This window comes from Capra hircus, chromosome 18, assembly GCF_001704415.2.
Source record: "Capra hircus breed San Clemente chromosome 18, ASM170441v1, whole genome shotgun sequence".
Classification (NCBI taxonomy): domain Eukaryota; kingdom Metazoa; phylum Chordata; class Mammalia; order Artiodactyla; family Bovidae; genus Capra; species Capra hircus.
The window spans coordinates 61,824,645-61,848,011 of record NC_030825.1 but is presented as its reverse complement, the minus strand read 5'-3'; the positions used below and the strand labels follow the sequence as shown (position 1 = coordinate 61,848,011).

The window sequence follows — 23,367 nt, the reverse complement described above, 5'->3', positions numbered from 1 at the left end:
AAAGTCCCTAACAGAGGATCCTCCCAGATCCCAGGGACCAATGACAGCACACTTCGCCGGTTGCCATGACGAGCCGCCCCCTCCTCTCCCCCGCAGGCGGGGTAAGTCCCTAACAGAGGTAGCCTTCCAGATGCCAGGGATCAATGACAGCACATTCTGCCAGCTAAAGCCGCCCCGCCCCAGCCATAGAGAAACCTATCAGCTAGCGACGCCACGAACCAGCAGCCTATCCAAACCCCCATCCGCTAGCCCAGCCATCCCTGCAAGTGCATATATAAACAAACTTCCAACGTGGTCCGGGTGCTCGGATTTCCTCAACCTGCCCGGTTCGGTCCGGGAACCCCGCCCGGGAGCGCTTCGCCATTAAAGCCCATTAAACATTTTTTGGTGTACCTGGTCATCTTTTACCTAACACCAGGTTCAATCCCTCGTTTGGGAACTAAGATCCTGCAAGCAATGAAGCTCAACTAAAAATACAAATCAAAATCAAGATCACTTATCAAATACATTATTCTTGGTTACAAACAAATTCTATGTGGAGGATACTGGGTGTCCCATAAAAAGATTTCATGTCACCCTTTTGCCATGCCAGTTCTTTCATTGAACTATAGCCCCAAAGTAACTGTTTTTCCTCATGTTTACACTGCACCTACTTTGTACCTGTCATGGCCTTATAGGCATTGTCACATCACAGGAGTCCCCAAACAACCCAGTAATCCCTTGTGATAAAACAGGACAAATACACATAGCAGAAAAAATACTGCTAAGGAAAACTGAAAACACTTTTTATTACACTAGAAAAGTAAACGATGTAACACATGGCATATTAGCCTAATTTGAAACTGAAATTTTAAAAACACTTGGAAAATTGCTGGAGTAAACTATTTCATTATATTATCTAATAAACATTTCCAAAGATTTTACTAAACTAGGGTAAAAATATCTCCAACAGTTTAGTTTTACAAGCATCTTCAAGAATCATATTAAACAACAGAATATGTGTATGCTGTGGAAAAGAAATGTTAATAAATTATTAGCATGAACATAAATGTGCTTTTCCAAGTCAGAAAGCCAGGAATTTAAGAAATAAGCATTGTTTGTTTTTTTTTTTTTTTCCCCTTCTTTTTGAATGAAGTAGAAAGAAACAGCTTTATTGCTTTGCCAAGCAAACGGGCCCCAGTGGGCCAATGCCTTCAAAACTGTGTGTCTCAAACAAGAGGGGGTAGGGAGTTTTATAGTAATGGCTCAAAGTGGGTGTGGTCAGCTCGTGAACTCTTTGATTGGTTGGTGGTGAGGTAAGTGGCAGTTAGCATCATATATCTGGCTCCAACTGCTCTGGGTTCTACATGCTGACGGGCAGCAGGCTTAGTGTCTCCCACCTGGTGGGGGTTTCAGTATCTGGAGCCTGGACTTACTGAGGCTCAGGTTCTTTGTGTCTCAGCACAGAAGGAATTCAGCAAGAAGCAAAGTGACAGGCAAGAAGTAGACTTATTAATATAGGACACTTGTGAGGGACAGAAGTTGGTAGGCAAGAGGGCTCTGCCTCAGTGTTTTATGAAGTCTGACTCCATTAAAAATTTTTTCCTGGGATTACAAGATCTTAGATTCCTGACCATGGACTGAACCTGTGAGCTTGGCAGTGAAAGTACTAAGTCCTAACAACTGAACCGCCAAGGAATTCCCAACTCCTTTTTTTTTTTTTTTTTCCTGCTATTTGACTACTGAAACCTTTTAATACTCAGGAAAAACCTCTTCTTTTTCAGCCTATCTGGACAAACTTTTTTCTTTAAAGCCTGAGGGCGCCTTCCTTTGAGACAAACTAGAAGTTCAAACTGTAAGCTTCACCAAGTAATAAAAATTTTCCTCTCCGATAAACTGCTCTCCCTTCAATTCCTAAGAAGAATGTCTTATTAAACACAGATGCAGGGACTTCTTTGCCAGTCCAGTAGCTAAGATTCTGTGTGCCCACTCTAGGCGGCACTGGCTTGATTCCTGGCCAGGGAACTGAGATCATGCATGCCACATGGTGTGGCCAAAACAAAACACACAGATGCAAATAATACTTATTCCCATGCAATAGAGAAAACAACCAACGTGTTCTGGGCACTGTTCCTACCACATAATCCATCCCTAGTAACCTGTCCCTTTCCTCTTATGAATAGTCAAGCCCCTTAATGTCCTTACTGCTTTGCTCACAGTCACGCAGTAGAGGGTTCTGTCCACTGTGATCAATCCATGGACCATGAACATAACAAGCAGGATGAGCAACAGCAATTTTACACTATTCTCTAGAGCCCCTTCCTGATGCTAACTGACACACTACTGAATTTGGTAATTCAGGGTCCTTGTTTTTCCAGGGAACATGGATGTGTATGAACCACACCTAATGAAGCCACCTCCTTCACCTTACTGACTCCTTCCCAGAGACCATCATCAAAGGCCTATAATGAAGGTGTAAGAGCAACAGACTTCAAAATTAAGGTTGAAAGACAAATAGTAATGTGGTCTTCAAGAAAGCTCAATGGAACATTTTCACAGATACTTGGCTATTTACATATATATTCTTCTGTATGTGATATACACGTCATTTCCTAAGTTTTAACATTCTGTGACTTCTAATGACTCTGAAGTACATAACAATCTCATATTACTCTTGGGAGAACTAAAGCCTTAACTTATTCCTACTATGGATTCTCTGATATGTAGGCTAATTTAAGAATTGTGTGAAAAATTCACCAAATTCATTACATTTGTAAGGATTATCCCCAGTAGCATGAGCTTTGTGATGAAACCTCAGGATGCATCATTTCATAAAATTCTTTTCACATTCAGTAAATTGCTATAGTTTCTAACCTGTATGAATTCTATCATTACATCAAAAGTGGAGCTACTTGACAAAAACTTTTTACATTTATTACATGTGAAACGTTGCTTTCCAAACTAAATCTTCTATGTTTCTGAGGTTTCATCTTCAGGTACAAGCCTTAGCACACATATTAGTTTGTGTGGTTTCTCTCAAAAGACATATATGAGAAGTCTGGTGAATTGTGCAGTTAGGATAAAGCTTCTACTCATATGTCTGTAGGGTTTCTCTTCAATGGACTCTCCATTGTTGCCTCATACTTGAACTCCAGGTAAAGATTTTGCCACACTTGTTGCATTTAAGGGACTCCAGTATCTCCCACATCTTATCTTTGGATAAAATCCTTGCCACACATATTATATCTGTGTGGTTTCTCTCTAGGATAAATATTCTAATATTAAGTCATGAGTGAGCACTAATTTGGAACTTTGCCCCATTCATTACATCTGTAATGTTCTATCCAGCATAGATTATTTGATGATGCATAGAATGTGAGCCCCAAGTAAAGGTTTTGCCCATTCCTGGCATTTGTGAGGTAATAATCTCCAGAAAGAAATCTTTGGTGAATGAATTCCTTATCTAAGGTCAACTAAACATACTTATCTGATTTCTCTCTCCAAGATGATATTTTCAATGAAGTCTAAGATGACAACATCAGATAAATTAAAACACATCCTTAATGTTCATCATCAATGTGGATTACCTGATGGAAAGGTAGGTTTCAAAGTACACTGATGGATTTCTGAAACTCATCATAATATTTGTCAGGTTTCTCTCCAACATGAAACTTCAGTTCATGTTAAGGTTGGAGACTTTGTGGACTGGAGACTTTGAGACATTCAACATATTTCTAGAGTTTCGGCCTAGTACAGATTATGTAATGGCAAGGCTTTGCCACCCTCATGACATGTGCAAATTTCAATCCCCTATGAATTTCCCAATATACAGTGTCAATTTTGAATGAATGAAGACAGTCCCACATATATCATGTTAAATGATTTCCCCACTGTATGTATTACCTGGTGTGGAGTGATAGTTGAGATCTAATGAAAGGTTTTCAACAGTCTTTGTTTTTGAAAGGTTTCCCTTTTGTATGAACACTCTGATGCTTTGCCAGGTATGCCTTTCGACTAAAGCAGCTGCCACACTCATTACATTTGTAAGGTTTAACTCCAGTATGAATTCTCTGATGAATTGCAAGACTTGAATTCCGGTTGAAGACCTTGCCACACTCGTTACATTTGTAAGGTTTCTCTCCAGTATGAGTCCTTCGGTGCCTTGCAAGATATGAATTAAAACTGAAGACTCTGCCACATATATCACATTTACATAATTTCTGTCCTGTATGGATTATCTGATGTCTCTTGAAGTTCGAGCTGTGATTAAAGATTTTGCCACAGTCTTTACACTTGTAAGGTTTTTCCCCAGTATGAATTCTCCGATGAACTGCAAGGTATGAATTTTGACCAAACACTTTCCCACAGATGTCACATTTATATGGTTTATCTCCTGAATGGATAATTTTATGTTGTTTGAGATGTGAGCCAAAATAAAAGGTTTTGCTGCACTCATTACATTTGTAATGTTTCTCTCCAGTATGAATGACTTGATGACTGACGAGGGTTGATCTACTACTGAACATCTTACCACACTCGTTACATTGGTAAGGTTTCTCTCCAGTGTGAATTCTCTGATGACTTGCAAGGTTTCCTTTCTGACTAAAAGCTCTGCCACATTCATTACACTTGTAAGGTTTCTCTCCAGTATGAAGTCTCTGATGACTTGCAAGGTTGGCCTTGTGATGAAAGACCTTGCCACACTCATTACATTTGTAAGGTTTCTCTCCAGTATGAATTCTGCGATGTTTTGCAAGGTATGAATTCTGACTAAACACCTTGCCACATTCATTACATTTGTATGGTTTCTCTCCAGTATGTATTCTCTGATGAACTGTAAGGTATGAACTTTGAGTAAACATTTTTTCACATATATCACATTTATATAAGTTCTCTTTTGTATGGATTATCTTATGCCCAGTGAGGTGCAAGCCATGGTAAAGGGTTTTGCCACACCTGTTATACTTGTAAGACTTCTCTGCAGTATGAATTGTTTGATGAACGGCAAGGTCTGAATGTCGACTAAAGACTTTGCGACACACATCACAATTAAACATGTTCTCTTCTGTATGGATCAACTGATGTTGGGTAAGGTTCAAGCCCTGATGGAAGGTTTTGCCACTCTGATTACATTTGTAAGGGCATTCCATGTGTGTGCCCTGGTCTTGTGTTAGTATTGAAGGATGCATAAAATCATTCCCATATGAATTAGAAAGGTTGGTTTGGACAAGGAGAGAAATTCCTTGAAGTAGCGAAAATGAAGCACTAATATTGATACTCTTGCCAGCTTGATTAAATTCATCAATCTTCTCTTCACTTTTGTAAACATGCAGGTCATCCCAAAAGCTTAATGCAAGCCTGTTTTCAATAGGCTTGATTCCTGCAATACTTCTACCGTGCTCCTCTCTCTCATCAGTGAGATTTTTGTCATGTGTTATAGGCTTTACTTTGTAATTTCTTGCCTCATCTCTTGGCTGAGACTCAAAGTCATATATATTTTCCTGGATTTCCCTGAGGTAAAAATTTTTTATTTTATTCCTTTCGTGTCTTCCCAGTATCACTGTTTGGAATTCTTCTCCTCTATCAGTTTTTTCATTTAGTTGTAATTTCTTGATCACAAGTATATGAGAGATATCTACAAGATACAAAAAACTGTAAGTATCTCACTTACTATAACTCATAAATAAATATTTCATGTTAAACATGATATTACACCAAACTAGTACTTACACAAAAAGGAGTTATGAAAATTGCCAACCATGATATAAAAACCTTTCAAACACAAATGGAATGATTCTTTACTAAAGGTAAACTGATCTGTGATAATATTACTTAATTTTAGGGCACCTAAATTTCAAACAGTTTGGCCACTTGATGGGAAGAGCCAACTCATTGGAAAAGACCCTGATGCTGGGCAAGACTGAAGGGAAAAGGAGAAAATGGCAGCAGAGGATGAGATGGTTAGCTAGTATCACTGACTCAATGGACACGAATTTGAGCAAACTCTGGGAGACAGTGAAGGACAAGGAAGCCTGGTGTGCTGCATTCCCAGGGTCGCACAGAGACAGAACTGACTTATCAACTCAACAACAACAAACTTTCAAACAACCTATAATAAGAACACTCACATTGGAGAAACTTTGGTTACCAATCCAAGAAAGTGTAATTTTCAACCATGACACCAAAGCACATACCAATTAGCAGTAAACATACCTACTGGTGCTTCAAAACTGAGGGGAAAAGAATATTATACATATATTGGGCATACTTGTTTAATACAAATGAATGCTAAAAACCAGACAAAATCTACTGTAACAGTAAATAATCCAAAACTAACTTATTCAATGAATAATCTCAATGAGTGGTAGTTTCAACTTGGGAAACAAAGAATAGAGAAAATGGTGCATATGATAAAAAAGTTTTTTTAAAAACAAAATGTTCTTCTAAGTACTTCCTGTAAAACTATGTACCCATGAAGCAGCATAAAACATTCAGAAAGGCCACCTTCTGTAAGTCAAAATTAAAGATTAGTAAATGAAATACTCTCCATTTATATTGACAGCCATTAAATAGAGCAATTCCCTAATTCTGCAGTGCCCTAAAATATCCAGTTCTTTGGCTCCAAAATGTATGTAATAAAGAGTGAGCAATTTGTGAATTTACTTTAACTAGGTTGATACACCATATTGCTGAGAACAAACTGAAAAGAAAAGCATACAATGTATAATGCAAAAAAGGGGTAGCATAATAAACAAGCTAGACTATTCATGTATCTTTTTACACAAAAGACATTTTGACTTAATATAAAAACTGCACTATTTCTGGGAATTTAAGAGTAGTCCAGTGGTTAGAACTCAGTACTTTTATTGCCATGGACCAAAGTTACATTCCTTGAAGGAAGATCCCACAAGCAGCACAGTGGGGCCAAAAAACAAACACAAAAACCTAAAGACAAAAGAAATACTATTTCTTTTTAAAGGCTTGAGTATAATTATCACAATTTTTCAAGTAAGGAAAGTAGAATCACAGATTTACGTACATGACCCCAACTGACACAGAAAGTAGTGAGAACCATGATGAGGACTGTGACCTAGAGACTGAGACAATATATTCTTAAACATGACCCTTACCCAAGCAGTATATTACAAAATACTGCAACAAATACCAGAAGCTTAGAAGAAAGCTTCAAGGGAGTTGCAAGAAGTGGGCTGTGTAACTACTAAGGGGATTCAGCCACCCCTCCTGGAAATGGTTTCTGAGTTGTCACAGCTGCACACAGTGATTTAGGTTGGGTCATGAGAAAGCTGATCAGTATACAGAGGTGTTATTTTTACAGTGTGAGTAATGTGGAAGGTGGAGGGGTGGGTGAAAGAGTACAGTGGAAATTGGGAAGTTCAGGAGAATAACTTTAAAATGCTAGGAAATAACAACCTTTTCATCCACTCCAAGGGACCATATAAAGAAAGGTCAGAACTGAGAAAGGGACTGAGTGGAGCTCAGGGTATACGCATATGTAGGAGCACATCTGTGATTATAACTGTGTGAGGACAATTAAAATATTGATCTTAAAAGAACTGGCTTAGCAATAGTATACTACTGGCCCATTTTTAACTAGGGGAATTATAGTATGAGTATGGGAAAGAACCACATGAGATTTAAACACTGCAGAAGGAAATTAACTTTCAGTCTACTATACTATTTGCTATGCAAACTGAATATTCCAATGACTGTATTTCCATGCATATGTTCAATAAACACATACAAAATATTTCAGGAGACTGTGCAATAATGATCTTAGCAGAAAGCAGAAGTGAAAACCAGGAGAAGACTATCAGAAGGAGATGAATCAGTTCATTCTGCGCACACACAAAGAGAGCAAAGTAAAGGAGGGAGATCGTGATTTTGGAATGAAGATCTCTTGGCTAGGCGAGAACACCCTGTATGGGGAAATAAAGACAGCAGAAAGTGTTTGCCGAAGCCTGAGCAATTTCAGGATATGATCATAATAGTTAAGTAAGTAAAGAAAGAAAAAATGTTACTAACTAAAATATTAATTACATGACATACTTTGGTTATATAAAATATTTACATCAACATCCCTTGTTATTAAACATGATAGTAGTTCTTAGATAGCCTGTCTAAATACTGAAAGTCATATCATTAAATTTTCTTAACACAAACTCTGCAAAGAAAAACCAAACCATGAGGGAGTGATGTCAGCAGGACAGTAAACCATAGGCACCCATTACCCATGAGGGAACCAAGTTAAAAACAATAAACAAAAAGCAATTGGGGAAAATTCACCAAACCAATCAAGAAGAGGCAGCACCCAAGGAAATGCTTGTCCTAAAACACTAGATGGAAAAACATAGGAAAGTTCATGACAATTTCCTGGCCTTCAACTTCCCTCCTCCTTCTTACATTGCATTGAGAGTTAACTGGCACAAGTCTCCCCATTCCCAGAGGTTCCCTCAGGCAGAAATGTTAAAAACATGATAGAAACACTCAGTAAACACTAGAAAGAGAAAAAAGTGACCTAAACACAATAAAGGACATGTAATAAAAGCCCACAGCTAATATCATAATCAATGGGGAAAGACTTAAACCTTTGCCTCTAAGACCAGGAATGTAACAAAGATGTTTGCACTACTTCTAAAAGAAAAACTACGGAAATTCCTACCAAGAACATGTAGATATAAGAAAAACACATATAACCAATCCCAACAGCAAATGAAGGAAATCCATCTCTTCTGAAAAATGAAATGTTCGAATACGTAAAACACCCCAGGAAATTCCCTGTAGTTCAGTGGTTAGGACTCCACACTTCCACTGTCAGGGGCCCAGGTTCAATCCCTGTTGGGAGAATGAGGATCCCACAAGCCACACGGTAAGGCAAAAAAAAAAAAAAAAAAAAACCACACACACACACACCTTGAGTAGTTGGCAAAAAAAAAAAAAAGAATAAACTCAGAAAAACAACAACATACAAAACCAACAAACAAAAGTCAATACTGTTTCTATATATTAACAATAAAAAAAATCATGAAGGAAATTCAGAAAACTCCATTTAAAATATTATTAAAAAACTAAAGTACTTGGCAAAATTTTACAGAAGAAGGCAAAGATATATTCTCTATGAACTAAAAACCACTGAAAAATATCCCAAAGGACACAAATTAATGCAGACATCTCAAGTTTATGGACTAGAAATAAACATGGTCAGGGTGTAAATACTACTCTAAGTGATCAACAGTCCAAGGCCATACCACCCTAAACAACCCCGATCTCCTCTAAGTAATCAACAGATTTAACCCAATCCCTAATAAAACCCTGACATGTGTCTTAAATAGATAAATCCATTGTTAAGATTCAAATGCAACCTCAAAAGACACTGAAGGACTTTCCTGGTGGTCCAGTGGCTAAGACTCCATACTCCCAATGCAAGAGACCTGGGTTCCATCCCTGGTCAGGGAACTAAATCCCACATGCTGCAACTAACACTTGGTGCAGCCAAATAATTCTTTTTTTTTTAAGAGACACTCAACAGAAAAACCAAGGTTAAAAGAACAAAGTTGGAGGTTTCACAATTACTTTTAAAAGTCTCAGAAACCTAAACTAATCCAAGCAGTGTGGTATTAGCACAAAGACCAGTGGCATACAACAGTGGCATAAGAAATAAATTCTTGTGTATGTGGTCCAAGGGGATCCCCATGTTCAACAAGAGGATGTGGACCACCCAATGGGGGAAGGACAGGCTAATAAACAAAAAATGAATTATGGTTCCTATTGAAAGTATAATTTAGATGTTTTAAACTTAGCTGTTGATGTAAAAGAGCAATGACACACAGGTGACCAAAAGATGGCATCAGTAACAGTTTACAAAACAGCCTCACAAACGAGAATGGGAACTTGGACAGTGTTATCCTGAAGAGAAATCCCTATACTGCTCGCTGAGAATGTAAGGGGATGGTTATTGCACATGTGAACATCACTGTCACAATGCCATTGAGACAGGCTTTTGTGACATTGCTCAAAACCAGAAAAACACCCAGAAAGATTTATCAGCCGGTCTCTGGGGATATTTCTTATTTCGTATCATAGAATATGCAGAACATATCAATATAGCATGAAGTGGTTATTTTCTATATGAGTGACTTTACTTTCACTTTTTGCTTTCATGCATTGGAGAGGGAAATGGCAACCCACTCCAGTGTTCTTGCCTGGAGAATCCCTGGGATGGGGGAGCCTGGTGGGCTGCCGTCTGTGGGGTCACACAGAGTTGGACACGACTGAAGTGACTTAGCAGCAGCAGCAGCGGAAAAAGATTACAATATATGATGAATAGTTCAGTTCAGTCACTCAGTCATGTCTGATTCTTTGCGACCCCATGAACCTCAGCACACCAGGCCTTCTAGTCCATCACCAACTCCCGGAGTCCACCCAAACAAATCCATGTCCGTTGAGTTGGTGATGCCATCCAACCATCCCATCCTCCATCGTCCCCTTCTCCTCTTGCCCTCAATCTTTCCCAGCATCAGGGTCTTTTCCAATGAGTCAGCTCTTTGCATCAGATTGCCAAAGTATTGGAGTTTCAGCTTCAACATCAGTCCTTCCAATGAACACCCAGGACTGATCTCTTTTAGGATGGACTGGTTGGATCTCCTTGCAGTCCAAGGGACTCTCAAGAGTCTTTCCAAACACCACAGTTCAAAAGCGTCAATTCTTCCGTGCTCAGCTTTCTTTATGTCCAACTCTCACATCCATACATTACCACTGGAAAAACCATAGCCTTGACTAAACAGATCTTTGTTGACAAAGTAATGTCTCTACTTTTTTTTTCAAAATAATCTGTCAACCAGTAAACCCACCCCATAGATAAGTTACACAGAAGAAAAATTCCCTCTGAGAGTTCAGATAAGAAGTAAATGTTTAAAAAAAAAAAAGAAGAAGAAGTAAATGTTTGTACTTTCCATAGAATTCTCTGACGAGGGGAAAGTCTGCACACACTATTAATAATGAAGCTTCCCCTCGGCCCTTCCAAGATATGACCTGTTATACCCTCAAAGGCATACCCTCCACAGACCAGGACTCTTTTTTGTCTCGTTACAAGGTGGGTAAAATATTCAAATAAGAAACAGAAATACCTCCACCTAAGAGGAAAGACACATGACTTGCTGTGGCTTTGCCAGAATCCTAGTCCCTTGCTCAACTGAGGATTGATGGGAATACAGAGAGGAATAGAAAACTATTTTCAAAATTCACCTGCTGTTTACCTCCTTCTGAATATAGAGGTAACAGAATAATGTGAAGAAACATAGCTCTTTTCCTAAAACTCCTGAATCAAAAGCACATGGGTAGGAAACAGGAAAATGGGTATGTTAAAAGTTTTCCATTGAGCTTTACAACTACAAAAGCTCTGGAACAACTCCTGATGTATCATGAAGTGGGCAGATCGTCAGAGGAAAAGGTAGATTTAAATTCCTGAGGTTGTGTCCTGAAGCTCTTCATGTCTGAATCAACAGGGATTTCAGATCAGTCAAGTAAAACCGGGGCTCCCAAGAGGCACACAGTGGGAAATGCAGAGATACCCCAGGGCAGATCCCAACTTCAAAGGGAAGTGATCCTCACCCAAGGAGACTAGGTTCCTGAGGGTCTCCACCATCACGTCCCTGTACAAGGCCCTCTGAGCAGGGTCCAGGCATTCCCACTCCTCCTGAGTGAACTCTATGGCCACATCCTTGAAGGTCAGCTGTGCCTGAAATGAAAACACATTTCACCAAGGGGCCATGAGGAGAGCTCTTATTTTCACACAAAAGGAGAAGAGGAGAGAGGGGTAAGGATGAACTCAGTTGAAGTAATATTCTGACAGATCCATGCAAAGCTATTTGGAGGAAATTATGGGCCTTTAATTTTAATTCCTTATGCTTTTACCCAGAGATTATGATAACCTCTAACCAATGTGGAGGATGACTGATGTCCCATGTGGAGGTAAATCAATGTCCATTTTTGTGGACATTACATGCAATACATGTAAATAAGATTTAATAATGAGTAGTTTCTCCAGAAGTGTTAGAGTATGTGTTTGTTACACACTGACTGCTATTCAGTATCTAGATGAGCTACACTATGAGTGATGGAATCAGAAATGACAGAGTCAACCGTGCTTTAAAAAAAAGGTCAAAATCTTAAACTATGATTACAATGACTAAAGGTGTTCGAATACTTCAAAGATGCTAAGCAATACTCTAAATGCTTTATGGCTATGAACTTTTCTTTAATCAACATCATAGCTCAGTAGAAAAAGATATATGCCATCCTACAGAGACATCTGGAGAAACTCTACTTAGTTCAAGAAGCTAAGTAATCATAGAGCAGGAACCTCAATTAAGGAGAATGAGGTCTTGAACTCAAGATAAGGAAGCAAAAACTCAAGTAAGAGCAGAGCATTAGGAAAAAAAAAATAAAGAAGAGCACTAGAAGCACACTGATAGAGGGTTCCCTGAGAAAACTTGAAGTAAGGTCAAAGCAAATAACACGGAAGGCAATGAAAGATCATTACAGACGTGGGTGCACAAACACATACACATAACATGTTAGCAATCTTACTGCTATCTGAACCTTGAACAGGAGAGTGTAGGAAAAAATGCAAGGCCACAGAATATATTTATGATATAATTTCAGCTACAAAAAAAGGCAGGACATAGTTTTAAAATTATGATGTCTTATCAAAACCATGGATTTGCAGATCCATGAACTAACTTATGGACAAATGTGTATTACAAATGCAGAAATAACTGAAATGAGAGATGTTGTCTAGGGACTTTTTTTTTTCAAGTGCAAATAATCTGAGAGATCATTCCAGAAATATCCAGTAGCATCATTCCAAAAAGGAACATTCCAGAAAGTTCCAGTGAGGAAGAGAAAGTTGCAGCCATGGGCAACTGGAGATCTATGCGGATGGACATGATCTCAGAGTCTGTAAAACAATCTCAGAACTGCCTCCACAGAGGGGTGAGGGAGCTTGGGTGTTATCTACTTACTCCCACCCAGCCCTCATTTTTCTTTTTTTTGGCCTCACGGCATGGCACGCAGGATCTTAGCTCCCCCAACCAGGAATGAAACTCTTGCCCCCCTGCAGTAGAAGTGCAGAGTCTTAACCACTGGACCATCAGGGAAGCCCCCATCCCTCATTTTTGGGGGTTGTTCCTGGCCCGCACAGGAGAGTTCCGTGTTTGCAGTCAGATGCCATCAAGAATGTACTAGAATGGTAAGACCCAAATGAACCAGGAGGGACAGGACACCCCTATGTATTCCCTAACTAGCTTGAAATTCCTTAAGAGAAAGGAGTGAGTTCACAGAATTCACTATTCTACTCCCAACAGTCTGTACAGGATTCAGTATGCAATAAGTAAACAATAAGGATAGAGAGGATAAATCAATCAACATAAAGAAAATTTGAGACAACAGTTAAAGAGACTTCCAGGAGGTTGGGAATAAATATACACACTTAATGCTATATATAAAATATAGGGAATTAACTGGCCATCCCCTCTGGACATATTTTTGCATGATTTTTTATCATCAGTTTTATATATGTGAATTTCAGCATTTTTTGGAACAACGAAAGAGTCACCTGTGCTAAATGGTACCAACAGGAAAAAAAGCAGGAAACGTTAACTACAGCTTCTATGGAATACCTACATATAAATACAATTTAAAACACAGTATTTATTTCTGTAAACACTGACTCCTAAAACATTGACTTCTACAACACTGACTTGAACTTAGAAAAGTTACGGAAAAAATATATTGTAATTAAGAAAGAATATTTCTCCAAACATCATGATCAGAAGGAAACACTTGATGAATTCGTACCGAAGTGACAGTGGAGTTAAGGGGGCTGGCCATGGGTCCTGCCTTTCACCTCAGTACAGTGTGCCTGAGCAGGGACCAACAGAGGAAGTGACGAGAGGAAAACAGAGTGGGAGCAAGACATACGGCATGTCAGAGCTGGAACTGTGAACACTCACAAATCTAAGTCAAAAAGTAAAAGGATGAAAAAAGACATCCAATCCTTAAGAGAGCAGGAATTACTACACAATATCAGACAGAATAACCTAAGGAAAAAAACTAACACGAGACACAAAATACATCATGAAATGAGAAAAGGGTAAATTTGCCAAGAAGCTATAATAATTATAAATATGTACACATCTAACATCAACCCAGGAGGATCTGATGAAGGGTTTTATAACAGTGATTCAAAGGTAGAGTCTCTGATAAAACTAGGGTGTGAGGAAGGCTTGTGTTCCCTAAATCTTGTCTCCCCCAGGTTGGAAGGTGTTCAATATGCTACTGGGGAAGAGTGGATGACAACTACTAATAAATCCAGAAAAAACGAAACAGCTGGGACAAAACAGAAATGATGCTCAGTTGTGGATGTGTCTAGTGATGAAAGTATGTCCAAGGCTATAAGGAACAATACTGCATGGGAACCTGGAATGTTAGGTCCATGAATCAAGGTACATTGGACATGGTCAACCAGGAGATGGCAAGAGTGAACTAAAATGGACAGGAACAGGTGAATTTAAATCAGATGACCCTTATATCTACTATCATGGGCAAGAATCCCTTAGAAGAAATGGAGCAGCCCACACAGCCAACAGAAGAATCTGAAACGCAGCGCTTGGGTGCAGTCTCAAAAAGGACAGAATGATCTCTGTTCACTTCCAACACAAACTATTCAATATTACAGTAATCCAAGTCTATGCTCCAACCACTAATGCTGAAGAAGCTGAAGTAAAATGGGTCTCATGAAGACCTACAAGACATCCTAGAACCAAAAAAAGATGTCCTTTCCTCACAGAGGACTGGAATGCAAAAGCAGGAAGTCAAAAGATACCTGGAGTACCAGGCAAGTTTGGCCTTGGAGTACAAAATGAAGCAGGGCAAAAGCTAACAAAGAATTTTGTCAAGAGAATGCACTGGTCATAGCAAACACTCACTTCCAACAAGACAAGAGACAACTCTACACATGGACACCACCAGATGGACAATTCTGAAATCAGACTGATTACATTCTTCGCAGCCAAAGATGGAGAAGCTCTATACAGTCAGCAAAAACAAGACAGGGAGCTGACTATCACTCAGATCAAGAGCTACTTATTGCAAAATTCAGACTTAAATTGAAGAAAGTAGGGAAAACCACTTGCCATTCAGGTATGACCTAAAGCAAATCCCGTAATGATTATATAATGGAGATGATGAATAGATTCAATGGATCAGATTTGGTAAACAAGAGTGCCTGAAGAACTATGGACAGAAGTTTGTAACACTGTATAGGAAGCAGTGACCAAAAACATCCCAAAGAAAAAGAAATGCAAGAAGGCAAAGTGGTTGTCTGAGCAGGCCTTGCAAAGAGCTCAACAAAGAAGAGAAGCAAAAAGCAAAGGAGAAAGGGGAGGACATACCCAACTGAATGCAGAGTTCCAGAGAACAGCAAGCAGAGATAAGAAAGCCTTCTTAAGTGAACAATGCAAAGAAATAGAGGAAAAGAAGAGACTGGGAAAGACTAGAGATTTATTCAAGAAAATTAGAGATAGAATATTTCATGTAAGGATGAACACAATAAAAGGACAGAAATGGCAATGACCTAAGAGAAACAGAAGAGATTAAGGTGGCAAGCATACACAGAGGAACTATACAAAAAAGGTCTTAACAACCTGGATAACCACGATGGTGTGGTCAGTCACCTAGAGCCAGACATTCTGGAACATGAAGTCAAGTGGGCCTAAGAAAGCATTACTACAAACAAAGCTAGCGGAGGTGATGGAATTCCAGCTGAGTTATTTCAAACCCTAAAAGATGATGCTGTGAAAGTGTTGCATTCAATATGCCAGCAAATTTGGAACACTTGGCAGTGGCCAAAGGACTGGAAAAGGTCAGCTTTAATTCCAATCCCAAAGGACAGTGCCAAAGAATGTACAAACTACTGTACAACTGCACTCATTTCACATGCTAACAAGGTAATGTTCAAATGTGCTCCATAATAAGAGAAGCCACCGCCTTGTGAAGCCTGAGCACTGCAACTAAAGAACAGGCTCTGTGCCGCCTGCGCTGGAGAAAGCCTGGCTGCAGCAACAAAAACACAGTGCGGCCAAGGAAACCCAGCACAGTCAAAGATAAATAAATAACAAAATAAAATCTTTGAAAAAATTTAGAAAAGTTGCAGCATAAAATATCAGCACATGAAAATCAACTGCATTTCTATCTACACACAATGAACCATTTTGACAGAAAATGAGAGACCAATCCTATGGAAAACTTAGGAAAAAGATCAAACAAGTAGGTGTAAGGCCTCTACACTGAAAAGTACTGAACTTTAAAACAAAAGTCCCTGGAGATATATATAAATAGAAACACACCCTGGAGTGGGAACTTTATGCTTTTAAAATGGCCAAATTAGGGTGGGAGGGAGGCTCCCAAGGGAGGGGATATATGTATACCCATGGCTGATTCACATTCTTGTATGGCAGAAGCCAACATAACATTGCAAAGCAACTATCCTCCAATTAAAAATAAATTTTAAAAAAATGTACAGGACTTCCCTGATGGTCCAGTAGCTAAGACCCCATGTTCCCAGTGCAGGTGGTCCAGGTTCCAGCCCTGATCAGGGAACTAGATCCCACACGCTGCAATGAAGAGTTGCATGTTGCAACTAAAGAACCTGAATGCTGCAACAAAAACTGAAGATCCTGCAATGCCGAAACTAAGACCCAGTGCAGCCAAATAAATAAACATTAAAAAATGCAAATAAAAATATATGATTTTAAAAATTCCTTCATTTGCAACCTAGCAAGACCTGGTATACCCCTATAATTTTTCAATGGAAATTAAGAGGCAGTTGAGCTGATTAAAAACAGATAACATTTTCTTTCCGTGGAAATAGCAAACTACAAAAATCAAGCCAATAAGATTTCATTGTAAAATTTTCTTAAAAAAAAAAAAAAAGACCCAAAGAGAGACTTCCCTGGTAGTCCAGTGGTTAGGACTCCAGGCTTCCACTGCAGGAGGCATAGTATACAGATTTAAGGAATTCCTATGCCATTTTTTGCAGTTAAAGAAAAAAAAAATTATTCGTAAATTCATAGGGAATCTCAAGAACCAGCAAACAGCTAAAATATTCCTGAAAAAGAAGATGAATGTACAAGTGTCAGCCAGGATACTTCGGAGCCAGGGAAGAATAGAGAATCCAAAAAAGGACATTTGAAGGACAGGCTGAAAATATGACTTTACCTGAGAAAGAGCCATTCCTGACTCCTGTTCTGTTTCCTCCTCTTCCTCTTAGCAGGACACACAAAAAGGGAGAAAACAAAATATTAGACTAACTGGTAAAACTAGGATTTGTCTGTTAATATAAAAGATCATTAACAACTTTACCGAGTGCCAACCAAAAAGGTCTAAAATTATTACATACCAAAGAGCTTTTCCAGTACAAAGGGAAAAGAGGAGAAAGCAAGCAGGCCTCCAAGAAACCTGAAACACATTTTCAAAAGAATGAATTTTTATCATCTAATATTTGTGGTATCAGTGTTCTAAAAATTTCACAATTATATTACTATTTAAAGAATGATTTGATTATAGAAAAGCACCAAAGCTTATTAACAAAAGTTAATGATCATTTCCAGGGAAGCAGAAACTGAATAAACTAAAATTTTTCCAAGCTACAAAAAGAATTACATGTAAAGATATAAGAAAGAAAAGTAGGCTCATCACAAAAAGGAGCATTCTCAATGTTCCTTTTTTTTTAACTTGACTTTTTATTTACTTATTTTTTGGCTATGCTGGGTCTTCGTTGCTGTGATTGGGCTTTCTCTAGTTGCGGTGTGCAGGCTTCTCATCGTGGTGGCTTCTCTTGTTTCAGCACACGGGCTTAGTTGCCCCACGGCATGTGGGATCTTCCCAGACCAGGGATCGAACCTGTGTCCCCTGCCTTGGCAGGCAGATCCTTTACCACTGGACCACAAGGAAAGTCCTCAATGTTCCTTTTAAAAGGCACCATGCAGTGACAGACTAAATCATTTCTTGCCCCACTTGTCCTCTCCTACTCCTGTGCCCCACGTCAAGCAAAGGGAAGGGGGCGCCTCACAACTGAGTGAATCAAATCACGGGGTGCGCTAGTGGTAAAGAACCTGCCTGCCAATGCTGAAGACTTAAGAGATGCAGGTTCCATCCCTGGGTCGGAAGACCCCCTGGAGGAGGGCATGGCAACTCACTCTGGTATTCTTGAGAATCCCATGGACAGAGGAGCGTGGCGGGCTACAGTCCATGGAGTCGCGAAGGGTTGGACACAACTGAAGTGACTTAGCAGCAGCCCCCTGGCTAAACAGGGCTTGCAAATACAAGTTATCCTCTGATATGAAGAATTACAGAATGCACAAGACACAAGCTCTGCTATTCTCATCCTCATCTGTACAATTAGAGACATTTTGCTACATTCTAAAATAAATCATATATCACAACTTATCCACAACGAACAACTCACCATCCATCTGCATCCAGTTTCCACTACCCACCTGCTCTACTAGGTGTTTCCATTTTAGTCGGTTTATCTGTCTCTTTTCTTCCCCTCTGCTCTCCTGCTGTTCCTGTTTCTTCCCTGACACCTGTCCTGCCCACTCTGTAAACTGTTCCCCTCGAGATGCTTGGTCTCTGCACCCTCTCTGGCGGTCCTCCATCTGTGCTTCTGCCTCTTTCTTGCCCCTCGCTGCTCCCTCTCTGCCCTCCAGTTACACCCCTTCTCTCCCTCTTCCACTCCCCTTCTCCCCCCTCTCTGATTCCCCAGGTGGTGATGCATCCTTCCTGCTCTCGCTTCCTCTTGTGGTCACACTTGATCCTCCTTCTCTCCCAGCGCCATGCTGCTCTGCAGCCCAAGTGTCCAGCTCTTTCATCCTCTCACCCCACTCTGTGTGAAGCGCCCCTCCTTCGGTGCCCCTGCCCCACCGCTGATCCAAGGCTCCTCTATGTTACTGGGAGCTACAAACTGGCACTTGCCATCTACCCACATGCCAGTAGTCATGTTTGAATGTGAGAGCTGGACCATTAAGTAGATTGAGCACCGAAGAATTGATGCTTTTGTACTGTGGTCCTGGAGAAGGCTCTTGAGACTCCCTTGGACTGCAAGGAGATCACACCAGTCAATCCTAAAGGAAGTCAACCAAGAATATTCACTGGAAGGACAGATGCTGAAGCTGAAGTTCCAATACTTTGGCCACCTGATGGCAAGAGCCAACTCATCAACAAAGACCCTGATGCAACAGAAAATGAGAAGGTTGCATACCATCACCGACTCAATGAGTGTGAGTTTGAGCAAACTTCGGGAGATAGTGGAGGACAGAAGAGCCTGGTGTGCTGCAGTGCTAGGGGCCACATAGAATCAAACAGGACTTAGCAACTAAACAATAATAATCTACCTGTCTACCTCTACAAGGGTTAATTCATGCGCTGCTGCAGCTGCTGACCTTCAATACCTCCTGAAAGGAGTTCACAGTGGAGAGCAGAAATGAGGCATCTGTGACTGGGGGAGAAACTGACAGATGAGGTCTTCAGATAGGTATTTTCAGGAGCCAATGTTATGAGCCCAATTCTTGTATTTCCCCATATCTAGAAAAGCACTAAAGTCCTCCATGGTGATGACTGTTCCTTGTGATTAGCAAAGCGTCACAAAAGTAGTAGAAAACTTCTGGAAAAAAATATGTGCTTGATTGCATGTAATCCCCCTTCACCAAACTCTGTATACTGACCTTTCCCCCTGCCTCTTTGCAGCAGCTTCTCAGAGCTATGTGAAGTGCTGTTTCCTGGACTGCAGTCCTCATTTTGCCCCAAACAAAACTTTACCTGCAAACCTCACATTTTGCATTTTTTTAAACTTGACATCTCCCATCCCTGGAGAATTCAACTTTAAAAAAACTCTACATCTTTATTCACCTGCTATTTTCAATGCTTAATCTTTCATTTCACTCTGTTTACAAGTCCCTCAGCCACAGTCTCTATCCCTATGGATTCTCCCTCATCCTCTTCTCATTCTCAGTTTTTCTCTCAGTTGCTCATCATCTGCTTCTCCTGAGCCCTCTGATCCCCAGTGCTGAGTAAGACATCTGCTAACAGGAAAAAAAAAAAAAAAAACAACTTTTTCCATCATATGGAATTTGGAACAGAAGACCACTGTGTTTCACAAAGCTAGCTCAGGTCACCTCCCATTACAAGGGGAGGCTTGCTAGGCAGAAGGACTGGCCTCAGGAGATGGGAGGACCAAGGTGATGGCAGGGAGGAGGGAGTCTTAGGAGAGGGGCGGGCTGTCCTGAATCCCAGAGATAGGGACGGGAGTGAGGGGACAAAGTAGGTGATTAACTAGTTAATCCAACTAGGGGATTGTCAGTAGAATAAATACCGGAGACTCCTGCAAGTTAATGATTACTCAAGAAAGCAGGCTTGTTTAGCAACAAAGCTATTCAACAGATGCTCAAGAGGACCCTGAAACAATAAAACAACGGTGGCATGAGCCCCACACCCTGCTCAGTGAGCTCAGTAAATTACCACACGCTCTGTGTACACATAAAAAGCACTAATTTGTGAAGCTAGCTTGACCAGGTAGGAACAACAACAACAAAAAACTCCCCTGCCCAACCTGTTGGTGGGACTGATGCAGGAAGGCTGACATCTACTCAAGAAAGACGAGGAAAGTCTTCTCCCCACCTCACACCCCACGCCACTTGCCCTCTGATGATAAAGCTGTAGCCCAGCAAGTTCTCTGGGCTTTGCATCCTCTCGGCTGCCCACTTGTAAGACTCACAAACTTCCTATTCTAATAAATCACTTATCTATCACTCTGCCTCTCACTGATTTTTTTTTTTTTTCGCACTGGGACTGAAAGGACTGTGGTGTGGAAGCTCGGCGGCGACCCCTTCCACCGCCACCAACGACACAAAAGAGCTTCACCAGGTCCCGCCAGGAGGACGGGGCCTCTCCCTGGGCGGGAAGGCCAGCGCTGCCCTCCAGGGCTCCAGAAAGCGGGCTGGCAGGAGAGAGGCGCGAATCCGCCTGGCAAAAGAGGGCTTAACTGGGGAGCGGAGGGACTAACGGGTTTTTCAGCCAGAAAATGTAGCTAAAGGCGGCGTCTACCTGGACTGAAGGCAGAAGAGCCGAGGCACCGACCTCCGGACGAATCTAAACCCCAAACACCCGACCTGCACGAGGACTTCTGGATTTACCTGGGGGTGGAAGGGCCAAGTGCTGAGATGTCAGGTATCTAGTCACTCCAAAGCTCCCGAGGTTTGAGTGACGGAGGAGGCGCAGCAGGAATTTACTCAGAAAGCTGACACTTAACCCGCGGCGGTTCAACGTTCATTCGGCGCTCCGCGCTTCCATTTCCGTAACCAACTGCGCACGCGCGGACTTGGACACAGGCCCTCCGGCGGCGCTGGGCGGGGCGTCGGCCTCAGGGCGGGTGCGGGCCGCGTGTGAACCCAGCCCCCGGAGGGCAGGCGGGACCCGGCGCCTCCCAGGAGCCCCGAATGTGCTGTTACCTTGCTGTCTCGAACCTTTGGGAGTAAAAGCGTACAGCCGTGTGGGCTACCTTGGTGGGAAGCTAATCTGTTTCCTCCTAACAAGTGGAGAATCGTTACGGGAAAACCTGCTTTTGCCAGCAGGTTGCTCGCACGCTGTGGTCTCGAGGAGCAAACACTTGGGTGGTTGGAAAAGTGCGACTCCGAGTGGTTGCTGTGCCAGTGAAGTTGCTCAGTTGTGTCCGACTCTGTGAGGCAATTATAATTCACTTGAGCAAATGGGACGACAGAGGATGAGTTGGTTGGACCGCATCACCGACTCAATGGACGTGTCTTGAGTAAACTCCCGGAGTTGGTGATGGACAGGGAGGCCTGGTGTGCTGCAGTCCATGGCATCACAAAGAGTCGGGCACGACTGAACTGAACCGAACAGTTTAGGGAAACCAGAACTTGACATGCTCTTCAGTATTACAAAATTAGAATGAGTGATGAAAGTCTCCCACTGAAGAATGGGCCATTTCACACCGACATCTTACAGAATACTTTTCCCTTTCTATAATCCTCATTCTGGCAGGACGACTAACTCAACGCCTTGGTTCCAGAGCCTCAGGGACATAACCTAGCATCTGAGACTGGAGCACCATGGCATGTAGTAATTTCTGTCACTAATCACTGCAATACATTTTAAAAATGCATTATTTTTTAAAAAATTTTTATAAATTGCATTCTTCTTTTTGCTCAAGTGTTTTACTTGCCTTTTAAAATCACATCGGCTCCCACCTCCAGTTTGAGATATACCTGACTTACATGACTGTGAGTTTAATTTGCACAGCATGATATTCTTACAGAGACTGAAATAATTATCGCAGTAAGTTTAATAAGCATTTCTCATTGCATGTTATACTCTCAGGATAAATAACAAACTGCAGACATGTTCTGTCCCTCACATCTTTTCACCTTTTCTTTGTTCTTTAGGTGGAAATGGGATATTGCAGAAATTAATTTTTATTAAAACTACGATGGCCATTTAACTAGTAGCTAATATTAGGGAAAATATGAGACTACATTTTGCTGAAAATCAGACAAAATCTAAAAATGAAAAGGGTTTTACTTGAAACCTTCACCATTCTTGGTCACTCAGCAGTCATACTGCTACAAGGACAGTAAAGACTAAGTGTTCATAGATTTAGAAGGGGCAGAGGATGCATCAAATCACACAGCTCACCCTCCAGACTTCCTCTTACCATATCTATCATTATTCACTTCTTGTATCTAAAATTCTGTCATTCGGCATAAAATTTCAGTCTATCCAAAGCCATTCTTGAAGTAGAAGACAGGGTTCAGTCACTCATTCATGTCTGACTCTTTGCAACCCCATGGACTGCAGCACATCAGGCTTCCCTGTCCTTCACCAACTCCTGGAGCTTGCTCAAGCTCATGTCCATTGAGTCAAATGATGCCATCCAACCATCCCATCCTCTGTCGTCCCCTTTTCCTTTTGCCTTCCATCTTTTCAGCACCAGGGTCTTTTCCAATGATAGTTCTTTGCATCAGGTGGCCAAAATATTGGAGTTTCAGCTTCAGCATCAGTCCTTCCAATGAATATTCAGGACTGATTTCTTTTAGGATGGACTGGTTGGATCTCCTTGCAGTCCCAGGGACTCTCAAGAGTCTTCTCCAACACCACAGTTCAAAAGCACCAATTCTTTTGCACTCAGCCTTCTTTATGGTACAACTCTCACATCCACATGTGACTACTGGAGAGACCTTAGCTCTGACTAGACGAACCTTTGTCCGCAAAGTAATGTCTATGGTTTTTAATATG

The 23,367-nt window shown here is 41.0% G+C and overlaps 1 protein-coding gene across 1 annotated transcript; it reads right to left on the bottom strand.

Annotated features, from left to right (window-relative positions):
- On the bottom strand, window positions 762-21,403 carry LOC102186151 (zinc finger protein 347-like). Its single transcript, XM_013971617.2, has 5 exons — window positions 21,249-21,403; window positions 17,456-17,514; window positions 17,275-17,321; window positions 11,608-11,734; window positions 762-5,614 (listed from the first exon to the last, which is right to left on the bottom strand). The coding sequence occupies exons 3-5, from the start codon at window positions 17,287-17,289 to the stop codon at window positions 3,921-3,923; spliced, it is 1,836 nt and encodes a 611-aa protein (XP_013827071.2). The 5' UTR covers window positions 17,290-17,321; window positions 17,456-17,514; window positions 21,249-21,403; the 3' UTR covers window positions 762-3,920.

Coding starts and splice junctions, on each gene's coding strand:
- LOC102186151 (XM_013971617.2), bottom strand. Junction 5,615..11,607: donor CAGGAACCTAGTCTCCTTGG/GTGAGGATCACT, acceptor TGTATCTTGTAG/ATATCTCTCATATACTTGTG.